We start from the raw sequence: 17,079 nt of genomic DNA, 5'->3' as shown, positions 1-17,079 counted from the left end.
ATTTTCATGGCTCAATTCTTTTTTGCAGTCATCAGATCCGGGTTTGGACCTGAACATCTCGCTTCTTTATCCCATCTTCCTCCACCTTGAAAACCCTCTGGAATATGACCTTCAAGCTCTCCGTTGACCGACTGTGTTTCTTTCTTCCAACCAGGAAATAAATCAGTGGGTTAACACTGCTGCTTAGGCATCTGCATAATAGTCCAAGAAATGATTCAGTATTATATCTACTTTCACGGGAAATATGGATTAATAAAATGCAGGTATGTGGGGTTCTTTGAACTTCTGAACAGCCCGAGGACCTTGCCAATAGTATCAAAATAGCAAGAGGGAAAAAGTGAACCATTCTGGTTCTTTTGAAGCATCACATCTGCGGGCTGACCTGGAGTTCTACCTCCTCTCTTCCATGTTCCTCCTCCTTGAAAACCCTCTGGAATACAACCTTCAAGTTCTCCCTTGATTGACTGTGTTTCTTTCTTCCAACCAGGAAATAAATCAGTGGGTTAACACTGCTGTTTAGGCAGCTGCATAAGAGCCCCCCAAAAAATTCAGTATGGTTTCCACGAAGATGGGAAAGATGGATTAATAAAATGCAAGTAAATGGGAAAGCTAAGAAGAGGAAGAAGAGGAGGGCAAGTAGGATGGCTGTTACAGCTTTTCCCTTCTTCCTCTGTTGTGATCTAAAGTAAACCTTTATAAACAGGACCAGAGTGGAAACCGTCATGATTGGGAGGCAAAGTATAGCATTCATTAAAAGGTGGTAGAAAAGGACGTATGTTGTAACTTTAAAAAAATGAAGAAACATGCCAGTCACAGTGAGCAGGAAAGAAATGATCCATATTGTGGCACACACAAGGGTGGAAAAGTGTGGTGGTCGGTGGCATCGATGCCAAAGGGGGAAGAGGACAGTGACACACCTGTCTATGCTAATGGCTGTCAACAGATATTGACCAGTGTTGTACATGAAGAATAAAGAAAAGCTGGCAAATAATATAAACAAATTATAATACATAGGTAAGAATAAAAATGGCCTCAGAAGATGTATAGTGGAAATAATAAATGAGCATATGAGTGTCCCAATGTCAGCAGCAGCCAGATGGAGGATGAAGGTGGTGAAAGGATTCCTCTTCATGCAAAAGCCAAGAAACCAGATGACGGTTCCATTGCCCAGAAGTCCAAAAACACTAATTACTGAAATGAAAGCATAGAAAATAATGTCTGCTATAAAATATAATGATAATTCATGCTCAAAACCATCCTGGGGGCTTAGGAGGTCAGTTCCATTTTCTACTCCAATATCTTCCCCTGAAGCATCCAAAGTGGACCAGGATCCCAGGCTACCATTGCTCATCTTGCTTAATCTCTGCTTTTGAGTTATTTCTTGTATGGATGTTCCTACCAAGAGAAAATAAACAAATGTGGAGATAGTTTTGGCTATAATGCTCAACCATATTAAACTGAGACACTCAAACAAAACAATAATAAAAGAGAGATGCTATAGTGGGAATTCATGACTGATAAACTGACAAAGAAACAAACAAAATAGAAAATTCTTTCCAGTAGCACCTTAGAGACCAACTGAGTTTGTTCTTGGTATGAGCTTTTGTGTGCATGCACGCACATGAAAAAGGTTCGTGGAAAAGTTCATTTCTTTCAGTAATTCAATTTAAAAGGTGAAACTTATATATGAGATAGACTCATGACATGCAAAGTGAGATATGCCAAGCATTTATTTGTTATAATTGTGATGATTATGGTGTATCTGAAGAAGTGTGCATGCACACGAAAGATCATACCAAGAACAAACTCAGTTGGTCTCTCAGGTGCTACTGGAAAGAATTTTCTATTTTGTTTCAACTATGGCAGACCAACACAGCTACCCACCTGTAAAAGAAACAAACAAACAGTTCAGGAATATTATTCATTGGAATGTTTGTCAAAATTTATCAGTTTCAAAGTTTTAGGGATGAAATGCAGTTCACAGATGGGTTATGGATTTTTCCTCCAATTAAAGAATCTGCAGGCACAACATCAGTAAGCATATCATTTTTGAACTAAAATTCCCCCTCTTCTGCTCTCTGAGTCAGACATAACATCTGAAATTAATGTGTTGTGTGTTATGCACTGAGAGTGGGGCGGTTGGATGGGGTAAATGTTTCAAATCTGGAGTGGAGAAGAGGAACGGGAGAAGGAGTTCAACAGCTCTAGTGATCGGGGGGGGGGAGCCATTATTATTATTAGTACCCCAGCCACAGTGGACAGCTTCCAACATATACAGGTGAAACTTGAAAAATTAGAATATCGTGGAAAGGTTCATTTCTTTCAGTAATTCAATTTAAAAGGTGAAACTTATATATTAGATAGACTCATGACATGCAAAGTGAGATATGTCAAGCCGTTATTTGTTATAATTGTGATGATTATGGTGTACAGCTGATGAGAACCCTAAATTAACAATTTCAGCTTTGGAGTTTTCATCAGCTGTACGCCATAATCATCACAATTATAACAAACAAAGGCTTGACGTATCTCGCTTTGCATGTCATGAGTCTATCTCATATATCAAACTCCAGTAGCTAATGAAAACAATTGCTTACATAAATGGAATCTTCCACGATATTCTAGTTTTTCGAGTTTCACCTTTAAGTGGTAAGTTACTCACGAATGCAACTAATTTCAGTTAGTTGATATCAGTGGATCTTTTCTGAGAATGATTTCATTGGCACCACATTTTATGTATAATTTTAGATATCACATGAAGGTCAAGATATGGGGGAATAGGCATTTGTAGGGAAAAGGTGCTGGTACTGTGTACCTTTGAGTACCCCCATAAAAAAGCACTGATAACACAACCCCTCAATCCTCTGCACAATCCCTCAAGGTGTGCAGACTCCTACTGAGGCAGACCAATGCTTCTCACTTGATTAGCAATGAGTCCCCAAAACACATAGAGTGTTTGCCAGTCCTGCCATGTGTTACCCTATTAACTCCCAGGGTTGAACCTAGTCCTAGTATATCAGATGCCTCATAGGGCAAGGACCATAGCTCTGTGGTACAGCATCTGCCTCATGTTCAGAAGGGTTCAATCCCTGGCATCAGCAAGTAGGGCATACCCTTATCTGAAACCCTTAAGAAGTGCTCTTGGTCAGAGTCACATAATCGTAGAATCTTAGAGTAGGAAAGGGACCCAAGGGTCATCTAGTCCTACCCCCTGCAATGCAATACCAAAACAATACTGGGCAAGTTGGAAAGAGCCAATGTGGCATTTTGATTCCAATTTTGAGGTAAAATATGGGAGATCAGCGATCAAATTTTCACACAGACATAAAATTTGCTGGATAACCTCGGACCAGTCAGAGTCCCTCACCCAGACCTAACTCACAGGTCTCTTGTGAGGATAAAAAGAGGAGCAAAACAAACCATGTATGCCACCTTGAGCTCCTTGAAGGAAAGGTGGGGTGTAAATGAACAATTGGACTGAATTTTAGAAGGCAGCTTCCTATACTTTCATGTTCCTAAAACCTCATGAAAAAATATTTCACAGCTGTGTTATCTTTGAACATTTTAACCCCAGGGGATGAAGCTGTGCATGTCAATCAATCATCACCATCATCGGTGCTTAATTCTGCCACACCAGTTACTTGTCTTTCTGTTATTGCAAGCGAAGAATTTCTAAATTGAGCTTTTTGCTTACCTTTGACTAACGTTGGGTCAGATATTGTGATAGAGAGATGGAGAACCAAAAGTACCGGTAAGAAATCCTGTGCTGGCATTTGAAGACACCAATGCAACTCCCAAGTCTTGAGGAAACATTCAATGCATTTAAGAGCTCATGACAAGATGTGCTGGAATGTGCCTGTTTGCCTTCATTTATGCTGAATCAATTTGCCAGTGTCATGTGACAAGAGAAAAAACGATTGTCATTGGGTTGTCATTATAGTCTTTAGAGGATTGTGATCATGCACACTAACAGCTCCATTTGTGCAATATACAAAAGTGCTTTGAAAGGCTCCATTACATTTCAAAAGCCTGCAAGTAGGTTTTAATCACTGAGAAGCACTTTGCTCCCCATGCAGGAGATTTCCCCCATGCAAGAGATTTCCAAAACACCAAGGGAAAGAAAGTGTAGCTAATGAGTAAAGTAGGGATACAGAACCTTTTTCCAGCAAGAGGACCTCATTCTTTCCTGGGAAACCTCCTAGAAGGGAATACATATAGCCAATCTACTCCCACTTGTAAGCAGAGAGTTCTGTTTGGATAAAAGTAGGCAGGTGAGGAAGGCCCATCTTGTGGCAGAATTGGGGTAAATGGGAAGGATGAAGGCTGGAAAAGGTGCAGCAAGACTTTGTGAGTGACATTTGGTCCTCTGCTTCAGGCAGCAAAATGTCTTGCACAAGCACTAACACATCACGTCCTTTCTTCTTGCTTTTTTCTCCTTCTCTTTGGTCTCCTCACACATTTCTTTTCCTTCATGCTCCTCCTCAAAGGCAACCTTTACTGTGAAGCTTCTGGACTCCTTTGTCTTCATCACTCCTTCAGTCTGTGTTGCTACCCAGTGCAACCATAAACACATCAATTCTCAAGCCATGCATACGTTCAAAACTCTGAATAAATAAAACAAAAAACTGCCTTGTACAAGGGAAGACCATTATTCTACATAGCTCAGATTGCTGACACTGACCAGCAGGGATATAGGAAGGAATCATTCCTTTCCCTACCTGGAGATGCCACTGACTGAATCCAGGATTTCCAGCATGCTGAGTCAAAGCCCTGCAGATGAGCAAGAGCCCTCAAAACACCTGCAAGCATAAAGTGCATATGTTTCTTGAGACTTTGATAAGTGTTTTCTTTTTTTCTTTTCTTTTTTGAATATATATATATAGAGAGAAAAGGGGTGGGGGTGGGGTTCATTTCCTGAACACACAGGAGATTGCTGAAGTATCCAGGCTGAGACTAATTGGAACATCAACTAGTGGATATGAACATTTTAACAGGATATGAATTAGCCCTACCTGGCAGAGACTGAATCTGTAATCTTCTGCATGCAAACCATTCAGATTTTGGATTCAAAACTCTATGTATAACTCTATAACATACATTGAACGGTGATTTCTTTTCAACGATGTGAGAGGTTCTTCTTTTGTCCCATTGCATTCCCCCATGAAAACCTACTGTTTACTGTTTATATGGGACAAACATCAGAAGGGTCTTTGAAGGGACATTCAAAATCCTAGTGTTAGACCTGAAGCTACTAAGGCTATCAGGCACTGAGATCTGCATTCTTTCCTGGCCTGCCACCTTGGATCCCTATAACTCTGTTCATGTCAGTGTGCAAAATGCTTGCTTATTATCCCACTGAGGAATGGCTCTCCTGCTACCCTTGCAGATGAAGGATGTTCACATACGGTACCTTTGAGAATCTGTGGCTCAGGTGTCATGAGCGGGAGGAAACAGGAGTAACAGTGTTCTGTGCTGGGGAAACTAGCAATCAAAGGATTTGCAGGAATCAATGCAATCCCCAAGTCACCAGGAAAAACTTGTAAATCTTACCAAGCTGATCAAGCTGATCAAGCTGAATTCAAGATGTCCTGTAAATTATCCCCTTCTTTTTGTCTGTGCTTAATCAGTTTGCCAACATCTTGTGAGAAGAAGAAACTGTATCTTTACTGATTCATTTAGCAGATTATCTTGTCCCATTAGACCAGTACACATCTATAAATTAGATCCAATTGCATTCTACAAAACAGAAGAACCTCTGCCCATAATGGCTGCATCAGAGGATTACCAATAAGCGAATTGCTTTGCACTCAGCGCCTCCCATAATCCATGTTGGAATGAGAGCCGTGTATCAGATGATCTCTGAGCGGAGTTCACCCCCTCCCAAACACGGGCGGGGGGCTTGCAATGGCAATTTCCCTCAAATAGTCCTTGTTTATGATCCGTGATCGATCTCCGCTAATATGTGAGCTGCCTTTATTATGGCAGAAAGCACCAGAAGTCTCAGGATTTACTCATATGAGACCTCCGGGTATAGAGCAGTATATAAATTCAATAAATAATAAGAATATATACATTCAGTAAATAATAATCTGCCAATGAAAAAATGGAAAGGGGGTTTACCTCTGTATCTCTCCAGAGATATACAATCTATAGAAATTAGCAAATAGATTTATAACAAGATACACTAATTAGAATAGAAGCATTGCCGCCCAACCCCACCTCACTCATGTTTAACCCTCCACCTCTTTCCCCTTTTTCTTTCAAATGTATCACTAATGTCTCAACAAATGAAATTTGAAAAAAGAGACATTGTACATCCATTTGTAAACCACGAAATCATTAATATAAATATTTTAAGAAGAGGAGGGGGGGAGATACTGAGATCAGAGTAGAACAAGTACCAAGAAATAGAAGAAGGTTTTTTTTTGGGGGGGGGGGAATAAACCAGTCTTTTTTTAAAATTAAACCTTTGTGTTACAAAGCAAACAGACAAGCAGGGAAAGGTATATCTGTCATCTCCACATTCAGTTCATCGGTATTTTCATGGCTCAATTCTTTTTAGAAGTCATCAGATCCGGGTTTGGATTTGAGCATGTTGCCTCTTTCTCCCATCTTCCTCCTCCTTAAAAAGCCTCTGTAATATGACCTTCAAACTCTCCCTTGACGGACTGTGTTTCTTTCTTCCAACCAGGAAATAAATCAGTGGGTTAACACAGCAGTTTAGGCACCTGCATAAGAGCCCAAGAAACGCTTCAGTATTGTTTCCACCTTCACAGGAAATATGGATTTATACAATGCAGGTGTATGGGTTTCTTTGTACTTCTGAACAGCCCGAGGTCCTTGCCAAAAGTATCAGAATAGGAAGATGGAAAAAGTGAATCATTCTGATTCTTTTGAAGGATCATATCTGCAGGCTAACACTGAGTTCTACCTCCTCCCTTCCATGTTCCTCCTCCTTGAAAACCCTCTGGAATATGACCTTCAAGGTCTCCCTTGACCGACTGTGTTTCTTTCTTCCAACCAGGAAATAAATCAGTGGGTTAACACTGCTGTTTAGGCAGCTGCATAAGAGCCCAAGAAACTTTACAGTATTGTTTTCACCATGATCGGCAAAATGGATTAATAAAATGCAAGTAAATGGGAAAGCTAAGAAGAGGAAGAAGAGGAGGGCAAGTAGGATGGCTATTACAGCTTTCCCCTTCTTCCTCTGTTGTGATCTAAAGTAAACTTTTATAAACAGGACCAGAGTGGAAAGAGTCATGAGTGGGAGGCAAAGTATAGCATTCATTAGAAGCTGGTAGAAAATGAGATCCACTGTAATTTTAGAAATAGAAAGACTCAAGTCGATTGCACTGAGCAGGAAAGAAATGATCCATATTGTGGCACACACAAGGGTGGAAAAGTGTGGTGGTCGGTGGCATCGATGCCAAAGGGGGAAGAGGACAGAAACACACCTGTCCATGCTAATGGCTGTCAACAGATATTGACCAGTGTTGTACATGAACAACAAAGGAAAGATGCCTATTGATATTAACAAATAATAATCATAGAAAGGTAAGAATGAAATTGACTCCAGAAGATTTATAATGGAAAAAGAAAATAAGCATATGAGTGTCCCAAGGTCAGCAGCAGCCAGATGGAGGATGAAGGTGGTGAAGGGATTCCTCTTCATGGAAAAGCCAAGAAAGCAGACGACTGTTCCATTCCCCATAAGTCCAAAAATGCTAATAAGTAAAATGAAGATGGAGATAAGAATGTCTGCTATAGGATATCCATGAGAAAAATCATCCTGGGGGGTTAGGAGGTCAGTTCCATTTTCTGCTTCAATATCATCCCCTGAAGCATCCAAAGTGGACCAGGATCCCAGGCCATCATTGCTCATTTTGCTTAATCTCTGCTTTTGAGTTTTTTCTTCTATGGATCTTCCTACCAAGAGAAAATAAACAAATGTGGAGTCAATTTTGGCTATAAAGCTCAACCATATTAAACTGAGACACTCAAACAATAATAAAAGAGACATGCTATAGTGGGAATTCATGACTGATTAAAGAAACAGAGGAAAAAAAGAAACACTTCAGGAATATTGCTCATTGGAATGTTTGTCAAAATTTATCAGTTTCAAAGGTTATGGGGGGAAATGCAATTCGCTGATGGGTTATGGTTTTTTCTCCAAGTAAAGAATCTGCGGGCACAGCATCAGTAAGCCTATCACTTGTGAACTAAAATCCCCCCGCTTCCAGTCTCTGAGTCAGACTTAACATCTGAAATTAACATGTTGTGTGCTATGCACTGAGAGTGGGGGCTGTTTGATGGGGTAAAAGTTTCAAAGTGGAGTGGAGAGGAGGAATGGGAGAAGGAGTTGAACAGCTCTTGTGATCAGGAAAACAATGCATTAGGAAGGCATGTGTAAGTTTTTATTATTATTAAAATGTGATTTTTAACAAAACCAGATTAAATAAAACTCAAGTCAAATCCACTGTCCTAGTTTCACAGTGGCCAAACAGATGCTTAAGGGAAGCCTACAAACAGCATTGGAACACAAAATTCCTCTTCTCTACTGTGATTTTATGCTGGACCACGAGCTCTTTAATCTCCCAACCCCACATTTGTAGGAGACTAACCTGCTTTTTTACGAGGGCTTGGGGACACTTTTGTCCCATCCCAGATACGTTAACATACCACCCAACATTAATCAGATCCATGAAGGAGATGGTTGGACAGTTTTCTCGAAGCAACTAGCATGAGTTTGGCCAAACTGTAGGAGGCAGTGAAAGATAGGTGTGACTGGTGTGCTCTGGTCCATGGGGTCACGAAGAGTCAGACACGACCTGAACAACAACCAACAATCTGCTTTTTACAAGGGCTTGGGGCCATTTCTGTCCCATCTCAATACGTTAACCTACTGCCCACATTACTCAGATGAAAATTGGGACATTTTTCACTCCTCTCCTATTGACCCTACTTGACCCCGATTGTTTGTCCCCCACTTAGCATTTCCTAACATAAGAAGGAGAAGTGTCACCACCAGTAAATGGTTTATGAAAAACAAGAACAGTATGAACTATAACAGAAAAATAAAACAGAAGTTAAAATGAGTTTAAAGCAGCAAAATGAGAGCTAGTGTCCCTGTGTGTGTGCACGTGTGTATGCATGCTGATGAGCCTGGCATTGAGATTTAAAAATAATAATACTGTACCCCTATTGTAGAGCACTTGTGAGGCAGATTATTGGCTTATCCAGCCCTGTATTCCCTTCCCCAGGGATTCAGCCAGGGATTTTCTGCCTTCAATGCATGTACACTTCTGCCTACGGTTCCCCAAACCCTTTTGCAAATGGACTATGTCAACTTGAGACATCAACATACCTGTGAGCAACTGTTGATCAGCAGTCTAGTACAACATCAAGCTCAGGGCAGTCCCTGTTCTGCTGGAGAAGGCAAAACAGAAATTTGGAACACAGAACAAGATGAAAAAAGTGGTGAAACTGATTGAGTGAGATAAGCAAGAGACTGCTAGAGGTATTCATGGTATTGTAAAAGGTGTAAATAAGCGGGCAAGTGACAGGAATAAAGGCTTATCTCATATTGGCTTTGATTTAAGAAAAGGAAAACAGATCCAGGTAATTGAAAAGAAATGTTAAACTTGAACATATGCCTTACATTAGCCCCCTCTTCACCCATCATGCATTCAGTAAGTGCACAGGAGGGAGAGCAAATTTGTCAAAGCAGATCCTGCCTGTGACCTTCACACAGCCATCTGGAGACCTTTGTGGAGCCACTCAGATGCAGAGCCACTCAGAATAGGCTCTGCCCATTCATTCTGGGTTGTTCCCTTTTGAAGTTTCCTTAGCACATGGGTGATTTTATTTGTTTATTGGACCTGCTAGCTGATTGTTACCCAAAGGTCTCAAATTGATGCAGAATGGGCTTCAAAAACCTTATTATCAATAGACACTTATACAACCAACAAATCATCAATAGAAAATTACCTGTACACGCATACACAAATTAGTGAAAATCCAGCTGGACGTCATTATGATGCCCGATTCCCGGACGTGTCCAGGGAAACCCAGACAAATGCCATCCCTACTCTGTGAAACTCATCATCTTCCTTAAGTCCTTGGCATAAGCCCTCAATTCCCCTTCCCCGTTAAGTTTGTAACCCAACCTAAATACATCTTATTGAAATAACTGGCTAATCTTTCCCTGTTCACCTCACCTCCCATTGTTTTTTCCCTTTGTTTCTGCATTGTTCAATTTTAGATTGAATATAGCCTCTCAAGCTGTGTCCAATCCAATGTGAATGGAATTGTTTTGTTCCCCTTGACTATATATTTATGAAAAGTTGCCTGTTGAGAAAAAGGCTACATTTTTAGTCCAGCCGGAAGCATGGCTGTCACAAGGCAGGGTAAATACTCCTCCATTCTCTGTCCATGTAAAGCAGTTTCATGCCATGTATGTAAAATGCATGTATAATTCTGCCACTGAGCCATGGCTCACCTGCCACCCTTCCAAATGAATTATGTTCACATACGTACCGTTCTTATGAGAAGTTGTGGATCAGATATCATGAGAAGGAGAAAGCAGGAGTCACATCATTCTGTGCCAGGAAAAATAGGCAATTGGAGGATTTGCAGGAATTAATGCAATTCCCAACTTGCAAGGGTAACTTCTAAGTCTGACCCAGCTGATTGCAAGATGTTATTTAACCTACCCTCTCCTCTTCATCTGTGCTTAATCAGCTTGCCAATATCTTGTGACAAGATCAAACTTCCTTTACTGGTGAACCAGATAGTCATCAACAAAATTAGGTGGAGGCTGTTGCCGCCTTAAGTCTCACTGTTGTAGAAACTACTCTTGATAAAAGGTGGTTTCCAAGTCATCCGGAAGCAGGAAGCAGCTAACAGCTCTGTGACTTGATCGAGTGATATTCGTTTATTGATTAATAGCAATGTTGTGTTTCTATCTTTCCATGCTCAACTTGGTTAACATAATAATGTATATACAAAAAAGTACAAAAACACGGGAAATATTACAGACAATGGATACCGTAACATCAGAGCCATGAGAACTTTCTTCTGGAAAATGGTGATTTCCTGTATATTTTCCCCACTCCCACATGTCACCTCCCTGCTAACTACTCAAAACTCTGCCATTGTTTAAAACCTCCACTTTCCTCATATCTGATTCCCCCAAGGATGCAGCATCCTCAAATATACCATTGCTTGAAGGTATTTAACTCAAACCGCTGCTCTATTTCAAATTGCCATTTTTTCCCTCTCAGTTCCCTCCATCTCTGCTTTACTCAAATGTCCGCTGTTGTTTTAAGTCACCATTTTCCCATTGAAAACTGCCTCTTCTTTCATTGGTATCTCTTCTTGTTTCCATCTTTGGGCTAATAATAATCTTGCTGCAGTTGTTGCATTAAAAAACAATGTTTTATCTTGCTTATGTATTTCTCTACCTACAATACCTAATAAGAAGACTTCTGGTTTTTGTTTTATATATATATGGATGTATATTTCATTATTTTTTTTAAAAAAAAGTTCATTATATATCATTTCCCAGAAAGCCTTCACCTCCTTACACGCCCACCACATATGATAAAAGCTACCATTTCTTTCTTTACATTTCCAACATTTGTTATTTGTTCTGTACATTTTTGCTAGTTTCACTGGCATTAAATACCATCTATACATCATTTTCATTACATTTTATTTGAGCAAACCGCATGCAGTAAAATGTATTCTATCTTTCCACAATCTTTCACAATCGTCTAACTGTATGTTATGCCCAATATCTTTTGTCCAATGTATCATTACAGATTTAACTTCCTAATCTTTCGTATGCCATTCCAAAAGTAACTTATACATTTTTGACAACATTTTTATCTTACCACTTAATAAATACAATTCAAACCTAGCTACTTATATATTCACATCCATTTTTGTTTTTGTCTTCTTTAAACACTTCGTTTATTTGACAATAAAGCAGCCAATCATTTACCAGATTTTTTATTTCCTCATAAGGTTTTAGTTTCCACTAGTTGTTCATCTCCATCACCAAATCTCCATATGTGGCCCATCCCCCCCCATTTAACTTTTTTACTTGTTGCCTCTAACAGCAACATCCACCATGGTGTTTTACATTCAATTAAGTCTTATATCTATTTAACACCTGATATATTGATTTTCAAATTATGTGTTTCAGAAAACCTTTATGTACTTTTACCTTCTCATACCATAAATATGTGTGCCACCCAAATCTATTACCAAATCCTTCCAGATCTATTAGAGCTGCGTTTTTTTAACAATATCCAGTCCCTTAACCAACACAGGCAAGAAGCGTCATAATACTATTTCAAATCTGGTAGAGAGAAACTGCCTCTCTCTTTGGTATCTGTAAGTAATTTAAATTTTATTCTTGGTTTCTTTCTTTGCCAGATAAATCTTGTAATTACTTTTTGCCACTATTTAAAATCTCAAAGTCCATTTATAATCTCCTATGTCTTCCAACAGGGAAATAAATCAAAGGGTTAACACAGCTGTTCAGGCAAGCACAAAAGTAGTCATAATAATATGATCTAAGGAGGTTCAGAACTGAAATAAAAAATGCTGGTGCATAAGGCATTCAAACTCTATGTCCAAAACTCTACATATAACTCTATAATATACATTGAACAAAAAAAAGTTTGTAAATTAGGAACTAGATCACAATGTTAAAGACACATATTGGCAATATTTTTGAGCCATCAAAAGGAGATCTCCACTGCCTCTGCAGGGTTTTCATCCTCTTTGAAAACATTCTGGAATATGGCTTTCATACTCTGCATACACCGGCCTCTCTTCTGTCTTCCCACCATGAAATAAATCAAAGGGTTAACACTGCTGTTCAGACAGGCAAGTATCAAGGTATAGTGTAAGAAAGAAGGAGGTTCTGAATGAAGAACAAAAACAGTGATGAAAAGGGCATTGAGTGGAAAAGAACAAATGATGAAGCAGAGGAGAGCCAACAAGATGGCTGCTATAAGTTTACCCTGCCTGCTCTGCTGTTATTTAAAGCAGACTTTGATGAAGAGGATGAGAGCAGAGATAATCATGAGTGGAAGGCAAAGGAAGCCATTCACAACAAACTGGATGCTAAGGATATCACCAACTTTTAAGTTAGCATGAAGTGAATTGAAGGGGAAAAGAAACAAAATACCAATATTGAGGCACACACAGTGGTGGACATAATTGGTGGTCGGTGCCATCGATGCCAAAGTGGGAAATTGTGTGTCGAGGTCCCCAATCCACCCCTCAAGTAAAACACACTTCACACCAGATATAAGTTTAAGGTTTTTGGCATTAATTTGGCCACAACTTTATTGAATACAAAATAAGTGAGTGGTTGCTTAGGCATTGGTTAAGACTATCTGTCCCGCTGGGGACAGAACTGACATCCACCCGCCTGTGGAGTCAGTATAGGGGAAAATGCTTTGGGGAGAGAATGTGCGCCCGTTCTCCCCAAATGCTCCCAGGGGCTCTTGCGTGGGCCCTGGCCCCCGACCGGGGGGAAACGGACAAGCATGGTAAGCCCCTGGATTCCTTTAACGGAATTCCCCTCGCCGCCGCAACCTTGAAGGGGCAACCACAGCCAACCTGCCCTTTCGCAGCATAGGAGGGGCAACCACAGCCAACTCTGCCCCTCCTAAACCAATTTATAACCAATGCCTAACCGCCAACCTTACAAGTTGTGACTAATTGCTACGCAGTAGGTGAAAACCAAATGGCACCAGCCAATCAGCCAAGTGGAAAAATTCCTACCAGGCCCCTGCTACAACGCAGACGACCCCATGACAGGCATAGCAAGGTCAACACAGAGGCCTAATAACAGGGCGGGAGGGAGGGCGATCCGATGTACGAAGCCAGGAGGGCTCCGACGCTGAGTGCAGGGTCATTTATAGGCTCTGGACTGTCCATCAACAAGTTGCAACATAGAAATCTCCCCAATGACAGCCAGAGCCCAATCGCAGTAGTGGCCATCCATACAAACCCGCCCAGCAGCAGAGGGGTGACTTGCTAGCCCCGACCGCAACACGTGCTCTCCATGAAGGAGAACACGCCAAGACAGCTACACCTATGAATGCTGATGGCAGTCAGTAAAAATTGACCCATGCTGTACAAGAATAGGAAGATAAGAAAAAGAATGTAAACTAGAAGTGGTTTGTGGACATATACCGGTACTTCTAAAAGAACCAATACTTCTAAAATAAGTTACAGGTGGGTAGCCGTGTTGGTCTGCCATAGTCAAAACAAAATCGAAAATTCTTTCTAGTAGCACCTTAGAGACCAACTGAGTTTGTTCCTGGTATGAGCTTTCGTGTGCATGCACACTTCTTCAGATACTTCTGAAGACACTTCTGAAGAAGTGTGCATGCACACGAAAGCTCATACCAGGAACAAACTCAGTTGGTCTCTAAGGTGCTACTAGAAAGAATTTTCGATTTTGTTCTAAAATAAGATTAACTATGATTAGACATATAATTAAACACAGCGGGTGGCGCTGTGAGTTAAACCACAGAGCCTAGGGCTTGCCAATAAGAAGGTAGGTGGTTCAAATCCCCGCAACAGGGTGAGCTCCTGTTGCTCGGTCCCTGCTCCTGACAACCTAGCAGTTCGAACGCACATCAAAGTATAAGTAGATAAATAGGTACCGCTCCTGCGGGAAGGTAAATGGTGTTTCCGTGTGCTGCTCTGGTTTGCCAGAAGTGGCTTAGTCATGATGGCCACGTGACCCAGAAGCTGTATGCCAGCTCCCTTGGTCAATAAAGCAAGATGACCACCGCAACGCCAGAGTCGGACGTGACTGGACCTAATGGTCAGGGGTACCTTTACCTTTACCTTATGATTAAACCAAAGACAGCTATGGAGAGCTTCAGGATGGAAGTGGTGAAAGGAGTCCTTTTAATGCAGAAACCAAGCAGCCAGATGACAATCGCATTCCACCAAAGTCCCAAAATGCTGATTAAAAGGTAGAATCCAACTGTGGAATCCACTCCCAAAGTATATACCAATGGCCACCAACTTGGATGACTTTAAAAGAGGACTGAACACATCTGTTGATGATCAATTTATATTCTGCCTCCTCTGTGTGATGTAGTATGCCTCTGGTAACCAATATGCAATATATACTGTCCTAATGTCAATCCTGAATCGTTATCAGTGTGGCTATTGTTAGAGAGAACAGTTTCATTGAAAGTTTCATAATATTCCTGTCCATCATTCAAAGGGGACAGTGATTGGGGGTGTGTGTGCGTGTAATTGATCATTGTGATCAATCTTTGCTTTTATACTTCTTCTGGTGTTCTCTGACTGGAAGAATTTAAAGAAAGGATGACTTAATCTTTACTAATGGAAATTAGCAAATACAAAGTTAAGGTTTTCAGACTATTCTTTCATATTTTGTAGGTATTTTGGAGTGGGTTGTTAAGGGGAAATGACTCTTGCTCTTTAATTGCCAGGCAAAGCAGCCCGTGGGGCTTGCAGCTACCTGAATATATGGGGGTGGGGGGTTCAGATAGTCTCTGTGATATGGTTCCCATATTCCCAAAAGTAAAAATGCAATATTATACCAAATGTAAGAACCTAGGCAGGTATAGGTGGGTATAGGGTGGTATACAAATTTAAATAAGTAATATTAAGAATTATTATTTCTGATGCCATGTTATTATTTTTCTCACTCTCCTATAATACTAGAACTCAAGGCCATAGAGTGCATCTAAATGCTGGACAATTCAAGACAGTCAAAAGAAAATGCGTCTCTGCACAGCACATAGATAAACCGTGGAATCCACTCACAAAGTATATACTAATGGCCACCAACTTGTGTCCTGTAAATTTCTGTGTGAGATGTTTATTTTCCATTTGTTTCTTCATTCTTCCTGTTGTAATTCAATATATACAGCATCTCTGCTTCCACGTTTTTGTTTTCTCTCTGCTGTTCTCAAAGTCTGCAATTTTTTCTGCATCACATGCAATCTTTGTTTGTCAAAGTCTAACAAAAAGGCTGGTTCCCGCCAAAGTCCAGGACAGGTCTCCAACTTATCTTTCTCATCCAACACTCAGTCGCTAATGATCTGGCATCCCTCCAGAGCTGTGGTGGATCTTCAAAAGCTATAGCGCTAATTGCGGTTCAGTGGAAGATCGGTGATTTAAATCATATCAATATTCTCACACAGTTCTATTTTTGTAACAATCCATATATATTATCTCATTCTCATTAATTTCCTTTTGCTTTTTATCACTCCTTTAGCACTTAGTGGGAAGTTTGCCAGATAATTAAAGCAGCAAACATCATGTATATAAAGAAAGGATAAATGCACCACTCCCCCCAACATACCACACTTCACCACGAAGAAAATATTCTCTCCATGTCTGATTCATTTAGCAGATTATTGATTGATTGATTTATATTTTATTACGGCCATTGGCACATAGCGCACAATTTTTCAAACAACATATATATACTTAGCCTTTCTACTTAGAACTTCGAGAGGACTTTAAAGTAGCAGACTAAGCAGTAAATTTACAACATAAAACATCACCCCCTATTCATAAAATTATAAAAACATCAATTAAGGTATCACATAATTACATCATGAGTCATGATTTAAAAGGAATGTCCAATCTGCCCAGAAGTCCGTTTTTCTTCTTTTGGGATAGGATAGTGATCAGAAATCTGGCAACCGTAGGTGATCTTGGAGGGTCTTCATCATTCAGTAGGTATCTCAGTTTGGCTTCGTTCAAGTCATCGGCAATTCCCTTTAAATATGGAGCAAGAAACTTACTCCTGGATGATGAGTGAAGAGCACAATCAAAGATTATGTGATACAACGATTCTGGTGCTCTGCAATTACAGTCACATAAGGTTTAGCAGATTATCTTGCCCCATTAGTCCAGCACACGTCTGTAAATTAGATCCAATTTCATTCTAAAAAAGAGAAGAACCTCTGCCCATGATGGCTGCATCAGAGGATTACCAATAAGTGAATTGCTTTGCACTCAGTGCCTCCTGCCTCCCGTAATCCATTTTGGAATGAG

The 17,079-nt window shown here is 40.3% G+C and overlaps 2 protein-coding genes across 2 annotated transcripts; both read right to left on the bottom strand.

Annotated features, from left to right (window-relative positions):
- Positions 1–364: 364 nt before the first annotated feature.
- LOC117050465 (proto-oncogene Mas-like) lies at positions 365–1,351 on the bottom strand. The gene is made up of 2 exons (XM_033156129.1): positions 1,011–1,351; positions 365–980 (listed from the first exon to the last, which is right to left on the bottom strand). The coding sequence occupies exons 1-2, from the start codon at positions 1,349–1,351 to the stop codon at positions 365–367; spliced, it is 957 nt and encodes a 318-aa protein (XP_033012020.1).
- A 5,550-nt stretch (positions 1,352–6,901) lies between these two features.
- LOC117050464 (proto-oncogene Mas-like) lies at positions 6,902–7,882 on the bottom strand. The gene has a single exon (XM_033156128.1). The coding sequence runs from the start codon at positions 7,880–7,882 to the stop codon at positions 6,902–6,904; it is 981 nt and encodes a 326-aa protein (XP_033012019.1).
- Positions 7,883–17,079: the final 9,197 nt, after the last annotated feature.

This window comes from Lacerta agilis, chromosome 7 (assembly GCF_009819535.1).
Source record: "Lacerta agilis isolate rLacAgi1 chromosome 7, rLacAgi1.pri, whole genome shotgun sequence".
In the NCBI taxonomy this organism is placed as follows: Eukaryota; Metazoa; Chordata; class Lepidosauria; order Squamata; family Lacertidae; genus Lacerta; species Lacerta agilis.
Note: the sequence above shows the minus strand (reverse complement) of the source record. Positions and strands in the feature narration are given on the sequence as shown.